General features: G+C 42.2%; 1 protein-coding gene, 1 long non-coding RNA gene and 4 other non-coding genes across 6 annotated transcripts in view; 1 reads left to right on the forward strand and 5 right to left on the reverse strand.

Annotated features, from left to right (window-relative positions):
- Positions 1-16,040, forward strand: part of ccdc3b (coiled-coil domain containing 3b) — a 22,134-nt gene extending 6,094 nt beyond the window's left edge. Inside the window, exons 4-7 of the mRNA XM_037101209.1 lie at positions 2,894-3,017; positions 3,143-3,554; positions 7,476-7,650; positions 14,179-16,040. Of these exons, the coding sequence (XP_036957104.1) occupies positions 3,196-3,554; positions 7,476-7,650; positions 14,179-14,472 (828 nt within the window). The 5' untranslated portion in view covers positions 2,894-3,017; positions 3,143-3,195 and the 3' untranslated portion in view covers positions 14,473-16,040. The remainder of the gene's footprint in view (positions 1-2,893; positions 3,018-3,142; positions 3,555-7,475; positions 7,651-14,178) is intronic.
- On the reverse strand, positions 850-922 carry trnar-acg. The gene has a single exon. It is a non-coding gene; the product is annotated as a tRNA-Arg (tRNA).
- Positions 1,383-1,455, reverse strand: trnar-acg. The gene has a single exon. It is a non-coding gene; the product is annotated as a tRNA-Arg (tRNA).
- trnar-acg lies at positions 1,679-1,751 on the reverse strand. The gene has a single exon. It is a non-coding gene; the product is annotated as a tRNA-Arg (tRNA).
- Positions 2,117-2,189, reverse strand: trnar-acg. The gene has a single exon. It is a non-coding gene; the product is annotated as a tRNA-Arg (tRNA).
- Positions 3,892-6,475, reverse strand: LOC119021158. The gene is made up of 4 exons (XR_005075495.1): positions 6,077-6,475; positions 5,563-5,660; positions 5,280-5,455; positions 3,892-4,961 (listed from the first exon to the last, which is right to left on the reverse strand). It is a non-coding gene; the product is annotated as an uncharacterized LOC119021158 (long non-coding RNA).
- Positions 16,041-22,285: the final 6,245 nt, after the last annotated feature.

Raw genomic sequence — 22,285 nt, forward strand, 5'->3', positions numbered from 1 at the left:
ATATTCACTCACTCAATGGACATCTATACTATATTGAAAATAGTAGCACCGTAGCATTCAGGTGCAATGGGTTTTTCCAGTGTTCAAGAAATTGATCTTTAAACCAAAGGAAATAATTTTGATTTAACCAAACAATTATCAGAATACTCTCAGGTGAAATCCCTGCTTAGTGCCTGTAATTTTTAAAAAATGTTCTACACTTGCTTGTTATGTCACAGTTAAATTAAGTCAAAAGAAGCAGAACATTTTATTATGTTTTACTATCCTGGGTAACTGAGTGCACTTGAAAGGATTTGTAGCGAAGCATCTTGATAATGAGCGCTAACTGTAAGTACATGCTGAAGGCATTGAGGCATTGATGCTTGATGATGATGCCACCTGGTGATGAGTTTGTTTATAGTCTCTAATTCAGTATTCTGCATGGGATCCATTTATGCACTGTCTCCTCCAGGACTGACAGTTACTTACTGATGAACGTCAAATTACTGCTCAGTTTAGTGAGTCAAGTCATATAATTGGATCGAGATTTGTAAAAATTCAGACGTATTATCATTCATAAAGATAGGAACAAGATGTGTTGTATATGTAATGCTGCTCGAATTATAACTCAAACAATCATAAGGGAACATTTACACAGCATTTTTGCTTACCTGTTAGTATATATAATTAGTTGTCATAACTTCTGCTGTACCGTGCCTATATCCAGATAAAATGCCAGAACACAAGACTCTCTGGAAAAATCGTGATATAGAGCCTGATAATTTGGAACTCCGCCTAAAAGTTCTCAGGTTATGAGTCGACATGACGAACTATGATGTCATTTGTAAGTGTTGAATTTCTGAAAAAGGACGAGCTAGCCAGGAGTCGAACCTAGAATCTTCTGATCCGTAGTCAGACGCGTTATCCATTGCGCCACTAGCCCACAGAGAGGCGCCATACTGCTTCCCAAAAGGTTGCCTCTCAACCTCAGTTTCTCCAGGGTGCAATCACATCGGTTATTTTTAGTGTCCTTGAGGTTTAGTGATCTCAAACGAGAGACCGGCCTGTTATTTCTCTCTAAAGACAATATGTAGCACACATAAAAGAGAACATATGACTTAACATAAAACAACTCCTGTCTGTGCCTGTCTCTCTAAGAAATACCGACATGTGCTGAGAGATGTCATGGAAGGAAGAATGAAGTGAAAGAGATCTTTGGCCGACGAGGAAACAAAAGCCATCCTGGCGTCCTCTTTACAATTTCCCATTAAATCGATATTTTAACAAGTTAATCTTGAATTTCTGCACGTGATATGGAGCCTGATAAGATGGAGGGGACCTCAGATGATGCATTTAACCAACTATGTTTTCATTTGTAATTGTGTACATTTTGATGAAAAGATCGAGCTAGCCAGGAGTCGAACCTAGAATCTTCTGATCCGTAGTCAGACGCGTTATCCATTGCGCCACTAGCCCTCTGAAAGGTGAACAAATGTGATTTTCAGTGTGTTGGTCCACAGGTTCATCACCCATCACATTCTAACTATGTTTTTGAAAAGCGCTTGATACATAAAGTTCATCATTATTAAATATATAGAGCATGTTTGCTTGCCTGTTACTTCTGCAGAAACCTACTTATTTTTATATCCACATAAAATGCCCTCAAGACAAGACTGCCTATGAAAGTGTTTGAAAAGTACGAGCTAGCCAGGAGTCGAACCTAGAATCTTCTGATCCGTAGTCAGACGCGTTATCCATTGCGCCACTAGCCCACAGACAGGGGTCGCTCACATCACCCAATCTCACAGCCTCTGTGTCCTCAGGGTGCAGTTATTTTTCGTGTCCTTCAGGTTCATCTTGTACATATGTAATACACATAAAAGTGAACACATGTCTTTACAGAAAACAAAAGAAAAAAATGAATGAGGTAAAAGCTCCTGGCATCCTCTTTCCCAACTCCATTTTTCAATATCTGCACATCTTAATCTTGAGTTACTGCAGGTAATATAAAGCCTGATACGAAAGGAAAGGAACTAATCGTGCTGCAGTGATGCATTTGATGAGCTGACATGACTAAGTATAATGTTATGAGTAATCCTGCGTAAATGTTAAGTTTCTGAAATGTTGATGAAAAATTCGAGCTAGCCAGGAGTCGAACCTAGAATCTTCTGATCCGTAGTCAGACGCGTTATCCATTGCGCCACTAGCCCGATGACGAGATCTGGGATCATGTTTCAAAGTTATTTTCATTCTCACATATCCGAGCTATTAATAAGGTGGTCGCAATTTCTAGAGCCATCTATGAAAACTCTATTAATATTCGGTAGCTCTGTAGTCCAGATGAAAGACAGAGAAGACCTTCTTCAATAGCCTGATACACGCTCCGAGAGCCGCGTATATAGAAATCCCTCTCCTTAAAGCTCCTTATCATCACGTGCAGACATGTATGGCACAAACTCAAAATACAAAACGCAGAATCTAGAGCTTAATGCGGACTTTATCTGATGACGATGAACACGACCAATGTGAGGATAATGTTTGTTCACATATATTTTGAGCTCAAACAGTGAATGGTCGGTGAACAATTATTTGAAACTCCTGGGGGGAAATCTCTGTGGCGACACAAGCGCCGCTCGGACCAAAGCGTACAAATCCAGGTAGAGTCTTTGCGGCAAAATCCCAAAACTCAGGCGGCCTGATTTACCTGCCTCGCGTACTCGCATTGTGTCGCTAGAGGGCGCCACTGATTTTTCCTTACATTTTAATTCTCGCGTCAGTCTTCAGTATTGCTTGCTGAGAGTTCAGATGAGTTATTTGGTGCCTTAAATGCCACCCAGTCTTTTTTTTTTTTTTTTGAACACATAGGCCTGAGTGCACATGTTTTATTCTCCTGCTCCCCCTGGTCTCATTTCAGCGGTGAGAGGCGCAGTTTGTGCAGGGGATGCTGGTGTGACCGGGCCGAGCCTCTGATCGCAGGTATTGTGTGGCTGGAGGAGGGAGCAGAGAAGAGAGAGAAAGTTACCAGCAGTCTTCAGAAGGTCTTAATCTGCCTTATTGTGATAATCAGTGGTCAGCCCTGGTGGAAGTATGTGCATGCTGTGAGAGCCCTGCAGCTTCTTCTCTTTTTTTCCCTTTTTTTTTTCTTCCTGATTTCATCCCTCAGCAGCATCGTCGGTGCGCCTCTCTGACCCGCAGTCGTCTCCTCTCTGCCGGATCATGTGGATTATTCTGGCGTTTGTTCTGGCAGCGGCCGGTCCTGGGGGCAGCAGGGGCTGCCAGCTGCCCCACGACTGGAGACCGCAGACGGAAGCGTGCCGCGCCGAGCTGGCGCAGATCATAGTCTATGCCAAGGTGCTGGCACTGCACAAGGAGTCTTACAGTGTGTACAACTACCTGCCCTGGCAGTACGACACCGACCTGTTCTTCTCCGCCGAGATCGAGCTGCTGTGCGACCAGGCGTGGGGCAGCATGCTGGAGGTCCCCGCCGGCTCCAGGTTCAATGTCACCGGCCTGGGCTACTTCCCCTGCTTCTCCTACAGTGTCACCCAAAACAACAACTACTACTTCTTTCTAAGGTGAGACTATCACCAAAAATATGTTTTCATTTGTCCCACCTGCAGGATGAGAGGAGATCCAGTCAGTCCTCCTAACTACTACTTCATGAGTCATGAAGTTGAGAGATTAAAAAAAAAAAACACACTTAGGATTGATTTCCATCAAAATAATAAGCTTTTCATTAAGGCTGCACAGAGATTTATGTCCTGAAGTAAATGTGCTTTCGTCAGATTTTGTTATGACATGGATGACCCACATGCATCCTCTTGCATAAATGAGAAAAAAAAAAAAAGTCAAAATCTGTGTGCTTGAGAATTCTGCTTTGTGAAGCTCGTAAACTCAAGCCAAAGAAGATGACAGGGCTGCCTCTCTTTTATTGGAACGAATGGCCAAAAGTTCATGTGTCATGAGATTTGACAATAACAGATTGCGAAAGGAAATGAAATGCTTCGATGTCTGTGAATGTGGGAAACAACGGGGTAAGTAATGTTCGGCATGTGATGTGGAGATGTCTTTGGCAAAGCAAAATGTTCGTTTTCACGCACAAATGCCAGAGCTCCAGCATCACTCACTCCTGCTCGCTTGAGATGTATAGCGAGTAAAGTCCAGTCACCTCCTCCATCAGGATCTCAACAGGAACAGTTTATAATCATTTTTATCTATTTTGGATTAGACCGTGAGCTGTCCAGCGCCACAGTGAGATACTTGGTTTTGTCATCATTGGCTCCGCTATCTGACCCTTTGACCTCTGGACCTCCTCCGACGACACAGTGTACACATCCATGAGAGTCAGATACTTAGGCCGGAAGAGAGAAGTTCCATTGGTTAAAGTGGCCGCTGAGCACTGGGGGAATCACTGAGAAGGCCATTAAGAATCATCTTGACAGAATATAAGTGACATTTTAAGCGGTGGTGGACTCAGCGTGTTTGAGGGGCGAGAAGCCAAACAAAAAAGGGCACCAGCTGTGTGCAGTGGGGCACCAGTGTGCAGAAAGTCATGATGTGCCCCAGAAGTCAGGTCCTCCAGGACACCCCCCGTAATGTGTTCCTTATGAGTATCATATAAAATCCACCTCCACTTTGTGTCTGGCCCCCGTCTCTCCAATGAAAACCAGCAACCAGTCAGTCCTGTGCCGAATCTGCCACGAAAGGCAGTAAAGAGGGCTGAATCGTCACAAGCAGAGGATTGGCACCTTCCTCGCACATTCTCTTTTAATCAGCATCTGTCCGCTTGGATCCAGTGTATTAATAATATATTTAACAACCTGCCAAACGTTCCGCTCGGATTTCAGAAACGTATGTGGCAGGTTAATTCTTAAATGTCTGTGTTGCACAGAAACAACGGTGTTACTCAGGAAACGTCGATTGCATTCCAGCCAGCAGTGTAATTACAGAGCCAGACATTTCCCAACAGCTCGGAGGTAAACCTACAAAGAGAGAGAGAGAGAGAGAGAGAGAGTGATTGGCACACCAGCGGACCAAAGGACCACCTTTGGGTCCCACTAAAACCCACCAGTTTGCCCCTCGATGAAGGGAACGTGTGCTGACAGGCCAGAGCGATATTGCTCTCATATTCTGCTTTTTCTCTCAAACAGATGAAGAGTTTGATATTCGCATGGGGGCATTGAAAAGCATTCCTGAAGTGTAATGTTTGGCTGTCCCATATGAGGGTCTGCAGCCGGGCCAACCACAACAGTATTCTTTACAACACATGTTACACATCATATGCACAGAGTCGCACTCACATGTGCTGCTGTGTTTTAGCTGCCGGCTAAAAGATGAAGGGAGGACCAAGACGGCATCACAGGCTTTTGTTTGCTAATTACACCTCCAGGGAGGACTCCTCTGTCCCCCGTCGTGATGCCGAAAACATCCGGACGTTATCCCTGTAATCTGTCTGGCGACCACCATCGGAAACTTCCTGAAGCCAGAGTCACAGCAGAGCTCTGTTTAAATGCAGACCTGATTATAATTAAGAAGCAACAATTGCCCCTTTAAACTGAAGCAGTAATCTTTCTCAGTGTTTACCAAGGATATGATGGAGAGAGCAAGCACCCCCCCGCCCAGGAAAAGTGCTCGCACACATTTTCTTTTGCAGAAGGCTTTAGCCCACAAAGGATGCAGAGCTATAAGAAAGAAAGAAAACAAAGCTCTGATGGATTATAAATATTGTTTTAATGATTTATGACTTTGCCATGTTTTTTTTTCTCTTCTTTACCAAGGCTTTTCAACATCGTCAAGTGCTCTGCTCTAATTTCAGGCTAATTAATCATTCCGGTGTATGTTATAATACAGTGTGTGATGAAAATAGTGAGATCTGAGTACCACAGTCACTTTCTGCAGAGGGTTATATACGAAAATATGGACACCTTTGTCATCAGTCTGGTAAATAAAACTCTACAGCAGTCCTAGCAGTCCATTAGCTTAGCGTAGCATAGCATAAAGACTGGAAATTGGAGAACACTGTTAGCGTGACCATTGTTTTTACACTGAATTTGTTCATTAGTAATCTTTAGTCATGCTGGTAAGTGAATTTTGTTACCTTTGGATAGAGCCAGGTGAGTCCTCTCCGTCGTTTCTGATATTTATGCAAAGATAAGATCAACATCTGCTGGTTTGAGCCCTATATAAATTACCCTGAGCGAACTTAGCTAGCTGCATGCTAAGGTTAGGTGGCCACGGCTCTTTTATACACTCAGTGTTTGGAAGAGCTGCCAAAAATGAACATGACTGATGTTCTACTTACTTATCAGAACAAAAGTGCTGTTTGCATTTACCTGGTGTGTTATTTGACACTAAAACACCTGAATATTCTTTGCTGAAAGAACTAAATTGTAGCTGAACAAATAGTGTTTGCATGTCCTGCTCTGTAGGTTTCCTGCTAACATGAGGCCCCCCATCACAAACTTTAAACAGATCAGTGTGTAGAGTTTCAGAGCCGTGTCTGCTCTGCAACACCTAGGAACGTTATGAACAAGCAAAACCTGAATAGTTCTCATTGCAGTCTCCAGTGGACATCTATTTCCTGTTATAAGAGCCCCAACACCACTGTCTCGGCCCAAAAATAGTCTCTCCTATCAATTATGTGGATAAGCTCCCAGGACAGGGCAAATCAGAGGCTAGCATGGAGGAAAATGCAACTGAGGATCTCCCTCAGGAGCTCTAAATGAGACGGATTGAGTGTTCTGCCTGAGCCACATACTGTAAAACCTTCACTCACTACTGCAAGATTTTCAACTTCTTTGTCGAAAGAACCAAAAAAACAAACCTTAAAGTAGACAAAACCAAAAGTCACACAAAAATAGTTTACGTGTTGCATTTTTACTGTTTTATGCTTAAAAAAACATTTTTTTAAAGAGTTTATGTCACTGTTGCTATGCTCAGTTTATTTATGCTGTCTCATTATTTATATTTCCATCATGAAGTCCAATTCCTTCTGACCTCCTTGTCACTGTGCTTACATATGACCTTTGACCTTAGTTCAAGCAAAACATCAGCATTTTTGTGCTCTCTCAACATGCACTCATACCCAGCCGTACACACACACACACACACACACACACACACACACACACACACACAGTCTCTGATAGGGACAACCAAGCTTTTTAAATCCCTTGAGGGATGATACAAGATGGACTCCAGATGTATGGAAACACGCTGCTTCAAGACTTCCTCCCTCACACACTTCACATCTTAGCAGGAGATATGAAACATGCACAGTAAATGTCTCTGGCTTGTACTTTGCTGGCGTGACTTATCCACATAATGCTTGAATTTCCATAAAAATAGATCTAGGTCTAAAAGCAATTCTGCATGAATATGTTTCTTTTTCTCAGATGTTTTTTTTTATTTACTTTTTTTTACTTCAGCTATTAGCGTTAGTCTGTCAACTGTTTAGGATAAACACAACCTCTACTTGTTACTGCCTCTGTTTGTAGGATGGATGAGAACTACAACATTGTCCCTCACGGAGTGAACTTCCAGGACCCCATCTTCCCCGACACGGCAGAAATGCACCGCACATTTGCCAGCCTTTTCCAATTTTCCAACTGCACTGCTGGTACTCAGGTCCACAGCTACACCCCGGAGTGGGAGGCCCAGGAGGACAGCAGGGTATGTAGCCCATCGCAACCACAACCATAATCTTCCCGGTGTTGGCAAAATCTTCTTTTAAAATGTCTTTCTCACACTGATTTAGTGATAAGTACATCTATTTTGATCCAGCTGTTGCGTACTCACAGTGGGAACACAAATTACTTTGTGAAAAGAGCTTAAGAGCCCAAATTATTATATTATCATAGTTTTCAAAGGCACACTGTGAAGACATTTGCAGTGCTTGAGAAACCAAAGCATTTCCTGAGGTTTTTGCTTGAAAAAGAACTCTCCATATTTAAAGGAAAGAATGGACTTCATAAAACATAGTTTTTTCCAGCTCTCTAGCAAACCATTTTGTTGTTTCAAGGGGATTTTTTTTTAATTCCAAATGATGAGAGCCCTAAAATATTTAGCATCATATGGCAACATGTCCAGTGCTCTATAGTTGACCGTAAGTCTGGTTTTACTTGGACAAGAGGTTGTCCGATAGTGTTTTTTTTAATAGTCCTATATAATAACGATAGTTTGGAGTAGGACAAAGATGATAGCAAGCTGGTATAATCCCCCCACCGCCAACTCAGTGTCAGAAATGAACAATCTTCGACTTCATTAGAAAATGGATAACTGATTATCCAAGTCAGCTTAATCATTATCTAAATAAATGTTAAATCTGTGAAAACTCACGATCTGGTTAGTGCTACTTTGGTCAGACACAAAACTGAGCACACACACGGACACACATTGTGACAGTTGTGAGTCGCTATCTTGCGGCTAATAAACAACAAGATAATCTGGCTATTTTGGAGTGAACAAACGTGCGGTCAAACTGGCACAAGTAACTTGAATAAACACAAAGGATCCTGCAAAGTTATGTGAATAGCGTGAGCTGGAATTTGCTAATGCGCATGTTTGAACACACAGAACTTTTTAGCCTTTGATTAGCCAGGAGTTAGGCCAAGATGGCGATGACCGATACCACCCACCTTTGGGGGATGTAACATGGGCTCTGTTCCCTATTTTTACAGTCAGTGTGTTTTCTTCTCCCGTCTGACTGATGGAAGAAGTGCAGCCATCGGCCCCTAAATGAGGTCCCTGGATACCAGCTTTGTAAAATGCCCTATTGGTGCCAATCAATTGGCCAAACTATTGTGAGGAAAGGATGACTCAGACTGCTTTTTTTGTACTGGAAAAACTAACTTTCCACCAGGATGACCTGAATTTGTCGGCTTTCAGCTCCAGGTCACACTCTCATGTCACCGTTTAATTGACGACAGCTCATTTTCACCAGAGCCCAAATGACAAACACCTGGTGCTCGTCGACTTTGTAAGTTTCCTGCGTGTTGTCCCAGAGTCCATGTGAAGGTACCTCAGTGGTTTCCAGTCACTCGCCGCTGCTTTATCCCCTCTAATGAATCCAAACCTTTGGTGTAATCCCCTCTGATTTTCGGTCAGTCCTCTTCTCTCTGTTTCTAATCATTTGCTGACTACTCATAAAAGCAAAAATCTGCCATGGGAAAGATAATGAGAATGAAAACATGGTTTGTATTTCCATTAAACTTAAAACTTTTGGGTCAGGCCTGTGATTATAATTACAGACGAACGTTAAGATTATCAGCACTGCTTTCTTACATCATTCCTATGATTAGATTTCCTGCAAGTAAAATCAAAACAGACATGTTTTTGCCGTTACTGCTCAACCATTGTTTGGACAACTGACCCAAACTCACAGCAGAACAGATAACAAATTATAATCCAGCATCAACCAAAGTAAATCAGATGTCATGCACTCATTTTAAGATTTCACACCAAATAGTATCAGCTATAAAAACATTATCTCAACGAGTAAAAAAGGGTTGTTCCCACAGTTTTATGTTCCTAACAAAACCCCTCAAACTCTGCCCTGACTTGATGTCTGGATTCGAGGACAAAACTTGTGCTTTCAACGAGATTTCAACTTTACTTAACATGGCCTAATTAAAATGTTCCTTTTCATGTTCGGACACCCATCTGTTTTTCCTTGCAAAGATTTCAAACACGTCTCCTCTGAGACTGGAAAATACACTGAGAGAAGGCTTTGGTCCCGCATAACACATAAACCCCTTTGTTTCGTCCATGCTGCAGTTCTGTTTGGATGACATCAGAGTTGATAAAATCCTGCTGGGCACTGACGGGGTGCCACATGGATCCATTTTGGCGATGTGGAGTTTGAAGGTCATGGGTGTTTAACAGGCGGGGAAGGGTCTTATGATAAGTGATATGTTTCAGAGTTGCACTGTGGGGAAGTTAAATTAGGGTTTTGAACTTTTAAACACGCAATATGTAGGAATTCTGCATTAACATGTCTAAAACATCTAGCCCTTCGTTATATATTTTGTCGAGTTTTGTAATTGAATGATCCCAAATGCTCAAGCAACGTTCAAACCCAGAGAAATCCACAAGTTAACTGAAGGGAACAGTGCGTTTCATTTGGATGCTTGTTGCTACTTCCAGGATATGGAAGTCGGAAAACAGGATCAGAATAATTTGTGTTTATTTGCCTTACTTGTGCAGTGTTTATCTGCCCCAAACACTCAGATTAGTTTAAGGTACATTAACCATATGGTTACGTTAGCAAACAGCTGCACCCGCAGAGTAAGTCTTTACATTCTCATCAAATCAAATCTGGGTCAAATCTGGGTCTCTATCATCTTTTCAGCAGTAAGGTTCTTAACCCCAAAAGTTTTCTCCGAGCTCAGCTCCTGTTGGTAAGCGGCTTCTGATCAGAGCAGAATCTGATGTGACTCTGGGTCTTGATTCCTCCAGAGGGTCTGGCTCTGCACCCAACACTCTGGTCGGCTCCGAGTAGCTGAGCAGTGGCTCCTCCCTACAAAACGCTTGGCAAGCATCTTTTGGTGTGATAGAAAGCTGCCCCACTATCAGAAGAAATGGCATATTGTACTTTTAAGCCTCTATATGACATACATAAGAGAACAAGACCATCAGCCAGAAGATGGGCGATTTCTGTATAATTGATAAAGTTTTTCTTAATGGCTGTTACCAAGTTGGATTCTGACTAATTTGGGTTGGATTAGTCGTAAAATTAAGGCTATTTTTATGACAGATTGCTGAGGATGAACTGAGTGTCTAACAGCCTGAAGAAAGACGCTGCTCTGTAGTCTGGTCTGTATAGCGTTTAAAAAAAGCCAATGCCGTCTGACTCGATGGCAGAAAAATAAAGACTTTTCTGTGTTTTTCTTTCGAGTTGTGCATTATGGAGATATGATTCATTGATCTGCTGATACGACCATTCATGAGCCCTCATCATCTGTTAAGACTTCTCTCAATGTTTTCTGTTTGGAGGTAATTCAGATACTCACTACTGCATTTTATATGATAAATGAGATCAATTTTCTTTCCAGATGTAGCAACCACTGGTACGTATTTATCTACAAAACCCTTGCTGGAGAATCGCCATCTCATATCTCATCTGGCTGCTCTGGACTTCTGGCCCATACTTAATCTGCCCAAATGACTGGTTCATGCTTATGAAACAATATATCTGAGCTAATGCAGGAAAGACTGCTTTTATCATTAGTACAGTGGTCTCACTCATTCAATAATTTGCAATGTCATCTAAAATTCAGAACTTCTCATACCAGTCTGTAACTCTTAAAACCATTCTCATTATTACCCAGATGTACCTGGAATCGCTTTAATTGTAACTTGTGTCATTCATCATCCTGTTCTCTTTGTCTATTGTTCTTATTTATTTGAATTAACAATGTAACTGTAATCAGCAATATAATCAGTACAGTAACGTGCTCTTTGACCCATTTACTTTATAAAGCTTTAACTCAGACATGTGGTGCTTCATTACTGCCACTGCCCTTTGTCGGTGAATTCTCATTTTTCGGTCAAGACCTAAAACTTATGACCACAGGTGAAGTTGGAAAAAGACTGAAGCTTTGCCTTCCGGCTCAGCTCCCTCTTCACCCGTTACTGCTGACGCCACACCAGTCTGCCTGGCGATCTCACGCTCTCGTGTTAACCTCACTCATGAACAGAGCCCAGAGATACTTGAACTCCTTCACTTGGGGCAGCAACTCACTCTCAGCACAGAAGGGAGCAATCCGATGTTTCCGGCAGGGAACCTTGGCCTCATACTTGGAGGTGCTGACTCTCAGCCCATTTGCTTCGGTGTGTGCTGAAGGTTACGGACTGATGAAGCCAACAGAACCACATCATTTGCCAAGAGCAGGGAAGCTATTCTGAGGTCCCCAAGCTGTGGTTCAGAGGTCTAATCGGGATGCCTCTAGGGCACCTTCCTTTGAAGGTTTATTGGCCAACTGGGAGGAGTCCCTGGGGAAGACCCTGAACATGCTGGATACATTATATATATCATCTGGCTTGGGAAAGCCTTGTGATCCCTCAGGAGGAGCTGGAAAACATGGTTGGGGAGAAGGATGGCAGGACTTCCACTGATGGATGGATGGGTGGATGGACTTTTTTTTCTTGTCTCCTGGTTTTTAAGTCCACATCACATTAGCCATCTAATTATCATGTGAATCAGAGCTGAACTTTTGAGATGTTGCAAAAAGGACAAAAGAAGAAACTCAGGCTAGACTATGCAAAGTGATATGTTGTCCGAAGGTCTCAGTAATAAGCATTATTATATATGGCTGTGACAGAGAAGAAGAGGCAGAGATTGCGGAAACAAAACTGGTAGTTTGCCAACCCCCAAGAAACGAGGAAACTAAAAAGCGGCAGAAGCAAAACCAATTTGGGATTGTGGAAATGAATCTGATGAAACTGAAGACGTTTTCTCATACTGTGCCATTTCCACAGCAAAAGAGCTTACCGTTTTGCAAAATAAGCCCACCTCTCAGTGGCAGCTTTATATTGTACGTCTGTCTCAGTCTCTGCTCCAGACTTTTCAAGGGCAATTACCTAAGTATTTTTGTCCACACTGCAGCTTAGCCTGAAACAACGCTGTGTATGTGGACGTAGGAACGAGCTGAAGGTGTCTTGTGTTCGCGTTAAGTCACACCCGAATGCACAGAGAAGGGATATGCCATTTTACACCCACTGCTTTACATAACCAGGTTGTTCTGCTTCAGAACTTATCCTTTGCATTATAAAGTTTCATACCGCTTTCAGATCCCTCATGGCACATAAGTAGGAGCACATGGGAAAAATCCACAGCTAGTATTACAGCGGATAATGTACAAACCAGTGATGTGGAGCGGCAGCCAGCAGCACATTTTTAACATTTCCTCAAAACCCTCAGTGGTTGTTATCTGATGGCAGGGAATATACATCAGTGTTTCATGCTGACCCATGTGGAAGCATTAGGATCTGTGGAGGAAATCCACACTCAGGCAGACAGGCATGCAGTCAGAGGCAGCTGGAGGTGATTTTTTTTTACCTATGATAGGTCCAGGCCATCTGTCAAAGGATTGCAGTGGCGTCGCACTGAAACAGAGGGAGCATGTTGTGTAACCATTTTCCTTACCTTAAAGATTCATCTTGGTCCCTGCAGTGTCCCAACAGTGTGTTATTTTTGGCTTGTGTAAATTGTCTGTTACATAAGAAGCAGGGCACACAGTGAAATGGTAGCTGTCAACATCTTGCGATAAATTTCCACAAAGTGTTCCATGGTTAGAAAGGTATAAGCACAAAAATACGAAATGATTAATTTCTTGACTTTTTCCTTTCACTTTTCTTTACTAAAAGCTGTCAAAGAACGTCTATATTTTTTTTTTTTTTACTCACAAACAGGGCAATATGCAGGAAGATATACGAGGTGTTGTCACTGGTTGTCAGCACAGAGAGCAAGCCAGAAGCGTTCTCTCATTTGACTTGTCCAGGGGTAATCTAGCATCAAACTCACCAGGTCTGTCTGGTGCCACGTCATAAATGTTATGAAAACATATTACCTCTGACAGTAGCATTTAGTATGAGTCGTTTTGGGGTAAACATTCAGATGTGTTTTTATTCAAAAGAAGTGAGAGAGGAAAGTCTGTTTGGAAAACTGGAGAATATATAAGTCTGGTGCAACGCAGTCAATCACGTTGGCCCGAAGTGCACTTAAAAGAGAACTGTTGCGTTGTGTTTAGCTTTTTTCCTTTTCTTCAGTGATTTATATGGATTCTTGTAGATGTAAAAGAAAGTTAAAAAGGTAAGAGTCCATATCAACAGGAGCTCCTCTCTCCTAAGTGCTCTACTAAACGCCAAAAAGTCCTGCCTTTAATTCACAATACGTCACCCTTCACTATGTCGCATGTTTGCATAAATTCTGCCTAGCAGCTAGTTTGGCAGGTAAGAACTGATTCAGCACAGCTGCTCTGTTGTTGTTAGCCCTGCTGGCTCAGGCGTGTGTGAGCTGACCAATCAGAGCAGAGCAGGTGGTGCCTTAAAGAGACACAAGCTAAAACAGAGCATTACAGGCAGAGGGGGGATACAGAGATGGGGCACTGGACAGTTTGAGGAAACTGGTGTGTTTTTGAGCATTCAAGCATTACTGTTATTGTTCTTGTAGTTATAAGTTATATCTCATCCCCTCCACAGTTGCTGTGCTCAGCAGTCCAGAAGGCTCTGTTTGAGGAGGAGGAGCGGGTCAGGACTCTCTCCCAGCAGGTGCGTTCCTTGGAGAAAGCCAACGATCACCTGAGGGAAAAGGTGAAGAACATGAAACGTCAACTACGCCAGGCCCAACGAGAAACGACCAAGGAGCAGCAGACCCTCAATCTCAAACTGCTCTATGAGCCGAAGACGTCCCAAACAAACCCGGATCAGGACACTAACCAGGACCGGAAGAACACGCCGCTTAAAAAGGTCCTCTCCAAGAGGCTAAAAAAGTAGTTCTTTTTTAGTTTTATGCAAAACCAGATCTTGCTCACTTTGAAGCACCAAAGACAGAGCAAAATGAGAGGGAGTGTGAGAAGAGCTGTTCATTCAGAACAAGATGGACTTTCATTGTAAATTCATTACATTCTTCATGTCTTCAACCTTTTTAATACGCTTAGAGGAATGTAACTTCACAACCAAATTTGGTTTTAGTTAGTGGTAAAATTGACCTGTGTCCTTGAGACCGCGACTACAAAGAGGCCGTTCATGCCCATTTACATCCCTAGACTTCTTAGAGTGTGTATGTGTGTGTGTGTGTGTGTGTGTGTGTGTGTGTGTGTGTGTGTGTGTGTGCGCGTGCGTGTGTTGGGAGTCGAGGGCTCTCACTTGACTTATATTGTAGCCCCAGATGAACTAAAGTGAAGGATTAACTGCCTCTAAGATAAGGAAGAGATCTTTATCTAAATCTCCTCAACTCTTATTTCACCCCATTAGTACAATATGAACATTCTCTCCTGTCATAACCCCAAAACTGTTACTTTATCTTTTGTTATAGTTTGATTCAGTGGCAGCGCAAAGCCTTTTTCCAAACATGGGGCTGAGCTCATAACTGATGGATGCACTGTTGATACAATATGTGGACAATGTTAAAGCATTTAAAATGTATTTTCTTGCCTTTTTTCTGTGCTGGACACATTATGCATTGTATGAATATTAGTTTTGTTGCTTACTTTTGAAATAGTATCTTCAAAATGCTCCAAACCAACCCTTTGTCTTTTAAGAGTCCACATTTGGACACGTTTGTCCTTTACCATAAAAAAGCATGAAAGTTACGGGCTGTGAGCTTCAAAATACACAATTCTCTCAGAGGGAGCAGCAAAAACTAATGTTTCATTACATCCTTCTTTTTCTACCATTGCCTGCTTTTCATTCACATGTTTGATCTATTTATACCCAAGAAACTATCCCAAAGTTGAGAAGAATGACTAAGACTCTGTAAATTCAGTGAATTGTTTCCTGTGGGTACATTTTAATGCAAATTGTACTGGGTGACAGTGTAAGTTTTGTATTTGAAAACAGGGTGCTGAGCACTCATTAAAGGATAAGTTCACCCAAAAATGAGAGTTCATTCATTATCTACTCGCTCCGATGTGGATGGAAAGTCGGATGAAGTTTTTAATTCCACAAAACATTCCTGGAGCTTCACAGCAAAACAGTGTTGCAGCATTGTCCTAAACAACTGAAGTAGTTGGGCGCTTGTTTTGAAAGGTATAGAGAAAATAGTTTTAAAAAACACAGAAAATGGCTCCATTTAGCTTAGCAAAACACCGAAGTTTCCATCGGCATGCGGATGAGTAGATAATAATTAAATTTTCACTCTTAGGTTAACTTACCCTTTAAGTTATCCAACAGGATTGGCTTTTTCTGTGTCAGAAATCAAAGTTTGCTTTTATTTTACATTTTCTTTTTTTGTGTGCTTTCTCTAAACTATAAACATCTGATTTGCTTTGCCAATAGCATTATCATTTGTGTTACAGTAATTGTGTGGTTTTTTTTTATTAAATAAATGAACTTTTACAACACTTCCTGTGTCATTGAAGTGTATTTTATCTTCATAACATGCAAATGTACCGTAAATTACTATGGAATTAGGATGAAGGTTAGGTTTTTAATATTTGTACCTTTGCCTGACTTTAGCAGACTCGTCCAGTCCGCTGTAGAGAGGAGTCTCATTTTAAATGTGTCTAGCCAAACACCAGAACAAAGGGACCACTGAGAGTGATATTCAAGTCAACGTCTCACACCTCAATTGTAACATTTCCTGCTTTCTATGTATTCAAGTCTGGAATGATGAATGCTTCTTGGCATGCACAGCATGTTTAGTGTGATTCGCTGCTAATAAATCCAAGGTTTTCAAAGAACTGGTGCAAATTCAAAAGCATCATAAATCCTAAAAATAAAACCGGCCCCATTTTGACCTCTCTCCCCCCTCAGGCTTTTGTACAGCACGGTTTACGTCCGGTGCGCTTACTGGAAGAACACGGCACCATTTCAGACTCGAACTCATCTTGGCAGATGAAATTTTCAACACCACTTCCAGGAGAGCTGAACCAAATTTCTTCCATATGGCGCTGCCGCATAAAAACCAAGGCATCGAGAGGCCGGGTTTGCATGGCAGGAGTGGAAACAAGAAATTGATGCATTTCAAACACGTCCTATGTCGAGAACTCTGCAGGATTGCTCTGCAGTGAGGCTGGATGCGGACACTGACAGGCTTTCCTCTCATTTGACCTCTTGAGCAAAAGAGGGAAAGTGTTGCAGAGACCAACTTGTCTTGTCTCAAGGTTAACTTTTTCACGAGACGACCTTGCCTGCAGCCAACTGTCAAAATCCCATGGACCTGGGCCAAAGATGATATACACACACTGCCTTCTCAACATAAACCACCATGCACAGGCAAGCTGCAAAACAGATGTCAGGCAATACGACTACACAGTGGTGGTCCCTTTCAGAAGACCTGGCTATCTGTGGACATGGTTTATTTATCTTGCCTAGTTTTATGTTTTCAATTGTTGCTACTTTCTCTGGCTGCTCTAGTTTCACTTTTTTTTTTTTCAAATATTGATAATACCAGAGCATCGTACTAGCTAATACAGTTCTCTTTTTCCTTCCCCAGCATTTCTGTTCATATTTTCTCAAGCAGCTACACTTAGTCTGTCACTACATCTGTCATTCATCGCCTGGCATGAAGAAAATCCACCAGGGAGGTTTTCTGACATTGAGCTTTTAACCTTTGGTTACTTTAGTCTGCTTTCGGTTCCCTTTTATGAAAAGAAAACCAGCGCTTTGTGTTTTGAATTGGTCATCCCTGTTTTATCAAAACCAGAACAAGAGTCTACTATTATGCAGGAGGCTGCACAGTGTTGCTTTTAAGCTAAATGCTAAAGGTAGCATGCTAATTCCCATTAGCTTTATTCACTCCTATATTTTTCTTGTATGTTTTATCCTTGTAAAGCTTGTTTATAATGTGAATTTTCGAGGATTCTGGAGAAACACAAGGATAAAACCGTACCAGGGAACAGACAAGAAGCTCATGACTAACGTGCAGACAGACGGATAGAGGAGGCGAGAGGGAGAGACACACTCTGAAATACACAAGGGGGGAAAACTTAAGAGAGACAGATGAAATGAACAGGTCTATCAAAGTAGGCAGGAAAAAACACAAAGAAAGGAAGTGGACTGTAAAAATGACATATGAGGATGAATCCACCAAAATAAAACAGGAAAGAACTGACAAAAAAAGAGAACATTTGCCATTTTTTTTGCTGCTAGAGGAAAAGTCATTGGATTACCAAATTCAGGAGGATTGATACTCTGGACTTCATGAATGTACAGATTTAAAGGCGATCCATCTGATACATCTTGAGATGTTTCATGCAGGACCACGGTGATGGACTGACTGATCAACCCTCGAGCCCTAACATCTCCAGCATCTGTGATTCTGATCAAATCAGAAATGTGATATCATGTTGCACCCAAGTGCAAGCCAGCGATACCTTTTCACCTTCCTCGCAGCTCTGTCATTCTGTCGTCTGCTTCGCAAAGAGAACGTTACCCAGCACCTCCATGAACATGGCTTCGATTTGAGTGGAAACGTTTCCTCGTCATCTCTTGACGAGCTGCACTTTGGCGGGGAGGAGGGGATTTTTCATATTGTCTGTTTCAATAGGGATGACTGATGTGTGTGTTCGCCCTCAGGGACCCGTGCCCTGCCCGTGTTTAAGCCTCAGACCTGTTCTCTCAGCTCAACCGAGGGGAATTCAGCACAAGTATCTTGGCGAGCTCAAAAAAAAGTGAGCTCAGTATTTAACATTCAGGCTACAATAATGACCATAGCACTAGATTAAATTCCAAGACCCAGTTATGGCACGCAAAAGGGCCAATGGTTCAGGCTATGGGAATCTGGATTGGACTTTTTTTTCACTCTGGGAAATAATTGTTCTCGTCCACAGTTACTGCTTATAGAGACCATGACACACAATCTTTGTTCCACCTGGGAAATCACTCTTGGAGTACGCACAAGTGCGTATGCCTTCGGTTCTTCTGTCATCTCTTCATTGTTTAACCTTCTTTTTCCTTCCCTCCAATTTTTGGCTAAAAGTAAACCACTGATTTTACTTTCCTGAGCAACCTCTTTCACTCCTCGCCCTCCTCTTACCTCCCCTCTCTCTCTCTCCCTCCATCCTTCACTTGTAATTACTCCTCTCTGTGTCTGGGTTGCTGACGAGGTCCACGAGAGACGCAGGAGGAATTTGACTTCATGTGTTTGTTGTTAGTGCTGCCACGCTGTTTTTATGTCTAATCGTTAAACTCAAGGATGTTGGGTTTACGCTGGTGTATTTTCCAGCCTGCATGTTTACGGCATTTCTGAGTGATTGTTCTGGAGTCGCGGCCTTTCTGCGTTTCATTCTGGACGGCATGTGAAGGTTTTGCATAGTTTTGAGAGAAGAGTATCCTGCTGTGGGTTGACTGTTGTTGGTAAATGCACCAGTTTTGTGGGTAGCTGGTGGTTGAGGTTGCTATTCTGAGAAACACCGAGGTGTGGTGTGCATCTCAGATGTGAGTGGTTGCGAGTCGGTCGGTGCTTCAGATCTGAATATCAAAACTGAAGGGGGATGCGGTTTCGGAGGCGATTGGGAGACAAGTCTAAACAGATTCCACCCAGTAATGTTTGATTGCTTGTAGAGAGTAAAATCTGTTTATCTATTTAGTGGCCAGTATAAATTTAGCTACATAAACCAGTATATCTGCGTGTGCAGCCCCACTCACAAATACTGAAAATGTAATTACCATTGATCTTTTAGGGACAGCCTCATAAAAAAGTAAATGTTGGGAAAACAACAGGTCACATTTTGGCTGTTCTGCAAACAGAGAGAGAGGCAGAGAAATTGCATCTCTTTTCCCTTAAAATGGATTACAATAATATATCATAAAGGGAATTGTGGACTTAAGGGCTGGACAGGTAATCGAAATGTAATTGAAACTGCAATAGAGGCTGTCCTTTATATGAACATAGTTATAATGAAGTACTGCAGTGCTGCAGAGACGCCCTGGCCTACAAGTCTTTGGATGTTCGAACATCGTGGGAATCATATTGCAATATTTACTGTGCAGGCCTGGAGTTAATTAGTTCATTAATAATTAATGAACATTCAGGGTTTAAGGGGTATTTGAGGAATAAAAGACGTGAGTCACCAGTTAACCCAACCTTCATGTCTTTGAGCAGTCAGAGGAAACCACTAAATGCTACCAGGTGCAGTATAATGCACATTAATGTACTGTATGCACACGGCTTTACACTACTGTGAGATTTGCCTGAAACTAATATTGTTAGAGGTGCAGTATGGTCTTTTGATGTGAAGAATAAACACAGAAAAGATTTAATGAACAAAATAATACCCATAACTAAGTCATTAGCATTTATTGGTTGTAACAGATAAATACTCAGCATGATATTGTTATTATTGTTGCTATTCTCTTTTGGTATCCTCTTATGAAACATCTGATGTGAGTCACTGGGCGTGTTAGAGCAAATTTCATTTGCAGCTATCTTGATCAACGGTGCTCCTTGCACTTTGGTGAAGACCTATCCTTATAATAAGCCTGAGCATGTTATTTGGGCAGAAATTACTGCCTGAGAAGAGTTTCCAAAAGCCAAGTTCTGTACTCTACAAATGCACAGTGTGTGTGTGTATGAGTATGTGCATGTAATGGACTGGTGGATGAGGCTTCAGTAAATCAAGTTTTTCCTTGGTGTTTGCCCAAAAAGGTTTTAATGAGGATTTGTTTGGTGGTAAAACTAAAAAAAAAAAAAAAAATCTACAAGCTTTGCAGTTTGAATGAAGGGTCTAGGGGCCAAGACACTGAGAGGATGCAATTTAAAACTTTTATAGAAGAATAAAAATCAGCAGAAATGTGACTAGAGTAATAAAAAACAAATACTACCACAGTAACTGCCATTTGGGACTGAATGAGGACGTCAATCACATTTCATACGTTTCTCTGTCGGCATCCTCACTGACTGTGACCCGACAATGTGACCTCAGACGACCCAGAATTCCACTCTGTATCCTGTCTGATGTCTGCTTTGATCCATTGTCCCCACAGAATCAGACAGATCCCATTCTGAATGTGCAAAGGTGTGGAAACAACACTCTTTCATGATTTTCCTCTCCATCTATCCTGCTCTTTTCATGTTTTTCTTCTGACGACGTGCTTTCTTTTCATCTGCCGTGGTCGGGGACTGTGCCGCCTGACAGACAGAGTCGGGGGGGAAACTCCCGACTCCGGCCAGTATCAGATGTATTACTAATGCGAGCACCATGGATGTCAAGTTTCTGGCGATGTTTGACCCTAATTGCAGGCTGAATTTTCCCAAAAGTGGAAAATTAGTGGCTCTCCTCATGTTGCCAGATACTCTCCATCCTGCTCCCCATCCTGTTTATTATTACCAACTGTGGTTTGCACAGTCATGCAGGACTTTGAGGGTCTGCAGCTTTTCATAAACTGCGGCGCTTTGGCTTCAGGAGCTTAAGTACTCTGCGGTGATTCTCCGAGATCCAGTCCATGTTTTTCAGAAGGAGGCTTCCGAACATCTCTTTGGATTTGAAAGAAACTCGGTCAGATTTAGGCTTGGAGAACTGCTTCATCTCTCCCCCTCAGATCTGCTCAGATGAGTCATTCACAGTGAGTGATTGGTTCATAAACGACACGTCACTCATCTCCAGGGCATGAGAAGGAGGGTGATCTCACCGTGCAGTTCGGTCGCTCACCCTCCGCCGTGCTCCAGCACCTCAGGGACTTTGACTTGCTCAAACTCAAATAACCTGGTTTTACTCCTAAAACAATGTGAGGCCACAGGACCGAGGAGAAGTGGAGCTGGAAAATCCTTTTCGCATTAATGATTTGTGTCTGTTTTTCCGCGTTTCGGTCCAAAGAAAACACTTGGCCAAGATGTTCTGAGCCGATGACGCTGCATCCAAAACAAATGCACTACTGAGATAGAAGATAAAGGTCGAGGAGAGGAAAGAGGAAAGAAAAGAGTGTGTGTGTGTGTGTGTGTTTATTTGGTATTTTGCTCATGAAGCCTTTTTAAATCTGTCCACACAACTTAAGCTTCCAGGCTGCACGCTGCAGTGTGTGTGTGTGTGTGTGTGTGCGTGTGTGTGAGAGATCCTTTAGTCTTCAGTTATAACCAAAACACAAGAACGTCTTATTCTTCGCTTGTATCCAACGTAATATAGGAATTTGTGCAGCGAACTGCTTGACAAGATTAACTTTTGGATGTTCCCCTGTGTGTCTTATGAACAATAAACAGCACATCTGGCACACATGGCGTGTCAGTGAATTTGTTGTTACCTCCACCAGGGAGGTTATGTTTCCATTTGTCTGTTTCTACTGAGATTTTGGTTAAATTTGCTGTTAAGTTCAGCCAGGAGAAGCTGAGTGGGTTTTAGTGCAGATCATTTATAAACAGGAGGTCAAGTAAACCGTTTAGGCGTTTACACTATAAAGCACTTTTTGCATGAATTTACTATAAATGCAGAGGCAATAAGTTCCTTATTTCTTCGCCGTATTGCCCCTGTGCACAATTTAACGTAAACAATGCAAAATGTTTTAATGCACAGTGCAATTTGCAGCCATACCTGTAACTATGCATGTACGGCTGTAGCATTACCTGCACATAAAAAGAAAAAAAAATGCTGCAGGCGAACATCATGCAGGTGGCAGTTAAATTTCCCTCAAAATTATAACTAGCAAAACAAAT

The sequence above is a fragment of the Acanthopagrus latus genome, chromosome 6 (assembly GCF_904848185.1).
Source record: "Acanthopagrus latus isolate v.2019 chromosome 6, fAcaLat1.1, whole genome shotgun sequence".
NCBI classification, from domain to species: Eukaryota; Metazoa; Chordata; class Actinopteri; order Spariformes; family Sparidae; genus Acanthopagrus; species Acanthopagrus latus.